Raw genomic sequence first — 3,992 nt, forward strand, 5'->3', positions numbered from 1 at the left:
GATCAAGTTCACATAATTCCAACTACCGATCACCAAAATACCGCTACTAATTTACCAAAATACCCAAAGTTCCACACTAACCTAGTAAGTCCGAACACGGCTTCATCATTGCTCAGTCATACTACGGTGAGACATATTAATGCTGGCAAATGGAGCAACACCATACACGTTCAGGTTCCGCTTCTCTTCGTTTCAGGGAGAGCTTAATAGTACTGGAGACAAAACTTATAAGTGCAGCAGGCACCTAGAGGGAAAGGTTGGTTGCACCTTGGGCCATCTCCTTTCTTCTGGTTATAGCCAGGGTAGTGGTGTTTATGAAAACTAACTATCTCAATCGTAGCAAGAGAAGACTCTGAGGCTAGTCGCTCGATATCCCATGCATCATAAGGATAACCCATCTTGTGGCTGATGTGGATTTCACCATAAGGCTTAAGCAGGTGTCGCGCATTGCCAAGGAACCCCTTGACAAGCTTCGTATGCAATCTGTACATCACAAGAAAAGGTTAACGAGTTAAAAAAGGTCAGGTGTGAGACATTCGATTTTCAAAAAGGTTACTGGGTCAACTCAAAATAGGAAAACACAAGCCAAGTAAACGTTGCCAGATAAAAAAGAGGATCTATGTTAAATGTGGGTTTTTTTTTTCGCAACTCATGATGAGTTGAGGAAGATCAAAGCTTTCTGATAATATGGGGGAAAAACATGCATGTAAGCTAAGCGATAACATGTGAACATGCAAAATAATCATGCTAATAATGTCCACATGTGTCCAGTACAAAGAAGACAAGAAATAGTGAATAGTATTGCAGTCTCATTCACTTGTCTTTCCTCTTTTTTTTTTGTCCAGAACCTGAATGTTCGATACTTGTGCTTGAATTTTTCTATAGATTCACATGCATCTTGTAGCAACCCTACATATATACCAGTACTTTTTTTCACATTTATTGAAGATTCAGGGTGCTTCAGCTGATATGGGTCGCGAGTGCTATGGGCCGCAGATTTTAACTATTTTTCTCATGGTCAATCGTTTCAACCTAACTTCATATGTGTAGCCAAAAGTTATGCTTACAAGTTAGGACAACTATTTCATGTTGTATTTGAAATGTCTTTCATGGTAGAGAATTCATAGAGAAGGAACTAGGAAAGACTACCTTAAGGATGTAGTAATATGTACATGAAGAAGGTCCAAGAATCTAACAAAAGATGTTCTTTCTCTATGGTCTACAATGTGGCAATGACCTCTTGAACGGGGAGATATATATAGCTATGATCTGGGTAGAGATTCTTGTTTGCTCTTACAATAAGTATAAAGAACTAGAGTGCAGTTCAAACAATGACATTGACATGGCTACAATCAGGTATAGGTTGGCACATAGGATCTCTTCTGTGTTTTTTTTTTGAAAACTCCTGTGTATGATAGTACAATGATTCGACAACCTCTTGAGAGTGGTGAACTTATATATAGCTGTGATCAGTGTAAATTGTTCAAATTGTTATTTATTCTTACAACAAGCATAAAGAACTACAATAAATTTCAAACAATAGAGTAGTGTGGCATGGGATAGCTTATAGTCAAATTTAGCACTTAGTGGCAGCAACTAGTGGGCTAGACCACTAGAAACAATATTGGAAAACAAAACAAGTTCATGTACACGTTCTAAACAAAACCACCGAAGAGAATAACACATAGGTCTTAACACAGATGAGACACCAGGAATACTTAATCAACCCGAAACCAAATAAACTCATCAAGACAGATTATAATGCAATCAGACCACATGAAAAAATGTAAGTAAATTAAAAAGTTCATGAACAATCTAAACCGAGAATGGGAGTGTACATACTTGATCACACGCATCTCCTCCTCCCTTCCCTTGAAGCCAGCATGAGGAAAATTAAAGACAATCCGATCAAACTGTCTAACCCTCAGATCATGGTGACCAGTCATATTTTTTGCATTGATATTATGCAGAACTTTGGTCCCCATATTATTCAGGTCCATCACATTTGCCTCTGCTTGGCTATACTTGCCAATAAGAGCCCCTGAGGATTGCCAACGGTGCAGAAATATTTAGACACATACAGCTAAAATATATAAACGATCACAAAATCATACTTGCCAAGAAGAGCCTCCGAGGATTGGCAACAGTGCAGAGAAATTTAGATTCAATGATACATATAGCTAAAAATATATAAACGATCACAAAATCATACTGACAATATTATTCCTCTGATCTTATAAGGTAAGGGCAGATTGATGCATACTGAGGCCACCACCCAGATTAAGAATGAAGCAAATAAGAAACTGAAAAACTATCAAATGATGGAAAATGTGTTACTGAATCCAAGGAAAAATTGGTGGTTACACGAACTAAATCAGAATAATCTTGTGGGCTAGCCTGAGATTGTGTTTTTGCTGAATGCTCATGTTCTATCCACTTCATGTTCCCAACAGAATTTCATTAGTCCTAAATCACCGTTTGGAACATGTTGTTGACGAATCACCATTGACACAGCTAAGTTGATAAAGAAGGTGCGAAGAGCAGATAACTCCGCACCACCGACCATCTACTGATCTCAGATGATCGAACCAGTGTCAATAGATAAAACTGAGTAACAAGAGCCAGACTCATGCAAGAGCCCAGCAATGCACATGGAACTTATCCAAATTACTGTGTTCAGAACTTATTTCTAGAGAAATAGGTAATGGAAAAGGAATACGCAATGCACTTATTCCGCACATGGAAAATAATTTCATGCAGTAAGCTGCATCAGATCACCCAAATAGGACTATATAATTACTTTCAATGAGAACATGCAAGTGCTGACAAAACGAATCATAACTATTCTGATGCATATAACCAAATGTGAGTGGCTAATAGCCAGATAGATTTTGAGATCCAAAACAATACAGACTCATAGCATGGCTCAGCTATTTTATCCCCGCAAGTAGCAATTCAAAGTAAACTTTATTTATAATAATTTAAGAAAAGAGGACAAGGTCTCTGATTTCAATACGGAAATCAAGCTTAGTGAACATTGTCTCAATGGAGTAAAGAGCGTCGATTTCTTCTTCAACCAAGGAAGATACTACCAAATTATCCTACACTCGTCAAATTAATTCATGGCATTCTTGCCTGCAACCTGCCCCTGCCATGCGCATTGCTCCATTTATCACCGCCATAAGCCATTTTATGGTGGTTCGGAGTTAAGGCTGTAAAGCGCATGAAATCCTTGTTTAAGCTAGCGACAAAAGATGGGATTTTTTTTGCTACAATCCTCAAATTAGGACATGGCATTCTACTATTCGTGTATGCACACTAGCACTCGTGCACTCCAGCTCCAGCCCCAGCCCCAGGGTTCAATCGAAACCCTAGAACAAATTAGTGACTACTACCTATAAAAGATCTGCAACTTTATTCCTGCTGAAAGAGAGAGCGGAACAAACCATAGGAGTCCAGCGATGTGGCGACGATGTTTGCCCCGGAGCCGAACGCGGTGGCGAGCGCCAGCGAGAAGGAGAAATCTCCATCGCCGACGACGAGAATGCTTTGCGCAGAGGAGTAGTGGTTCAGCCATTTCACCCCGCTCCCCCTCCTTCGCCGCCTCGCCATTCCCTTATCGGGCGATCACCTGGGCCCAGTCCACCGCCGGCCGGCGCGCGGCGCCCCTTTCCCGTCGACGGCGGTAGACAGCAGACACCGGGACCCCAAAAACCGGCGCCTTGTCCCTCCAATCGAGAGCGGTCACCCGAACCCCATCTGCGCCATTCACTTCAGCCGCGCCGTCCGCTTCCTCTCCCCCTCCACCGGCGAGACCGAGGCGAGGCGACCGTGTGTGTAGTGTAGGTGTACAGTGTACTACGTGCGTGCGTGTGTCTGTGGACTGTGGAGTGTGAGTGTGACTGTGGAGTGGAGTCTTCCCGGAGAAGCCTCGTTCGGTTTGAAGGGGAAAACAAGAAGGTGCCAAGGAGAGTGGGCCTACATGTCATTGT

At 41.8% G+C, this 3,992-nt stretch overlaps 1 protein-coding gene across 1 annotated transcript; it reads right to left on the minus strand.

Annotated features, from left to right (window-relative positions):
• Positions 1 to 203: 203 nt before the first annotated feature.
• LOC124657123 (heavy metal-associated isoprenylated plant protein 41-like) lies at positions 204 to 3,612 on the minus strand. The gene is made up of 3 exons (XM_047195727.1): positions 3,447 to 3,612; positions 1,843 to 2,041; positions 204 to 483 (listed from the first exon to the last, which is right to left on the minus strand). The coding sequence occupies exons 1-3, from the start codon at positions 3,610 to 3,612 to the stop codon at positions 204 to 206; spliced, it is 645 nt and encodes a 214-aa protein (XP_047051683.1).
• Between the last annotated feature and the right edge of the window lie 380 nt (positions 3,613 to 3,992).

The sequence above is a fragment of the Lolium rigidum genome, chromosome 5, assembly GCF_022539505.1.
Source record: "Lolium rigidum isolate FL_2022 chromosome 5, APGP_CSIRO_Lrig_0.1, whole genome shotgun sequence".
Classification (NCBI taxonomy): Eukaryota; Viridiplantae; Streptophyta; class Magnoliopsida; order Poales; family Poaceae; genus Lolium; species Lolium rigidum.

Excerpts from the sequence above, each read along its gene's own strand:
- LOC124657123 (XM_047195727.1), bottom strand. The coding sequence starts at position 3,612 with ATGGCGAGGCGGCGAAGGAGGGGGAGCGGGGTGAAATGGCTGAACCAC. Across the intron at positions 2,042-3,446 it reads CACATCGCTGGACTCCTATG|GGGCTCTTATTGGCAAGTAT; the intron begins GTTTGTTCCGCT and ends GGCAATCCTCAG. Across the intron at positions 484-1,842 it reads GAGGAGATGCGTGTGATCAA|ATTGCATACGAAGCTTGTCA; the intron begins GTATGTACACTC and ends TGTGATGTACAG.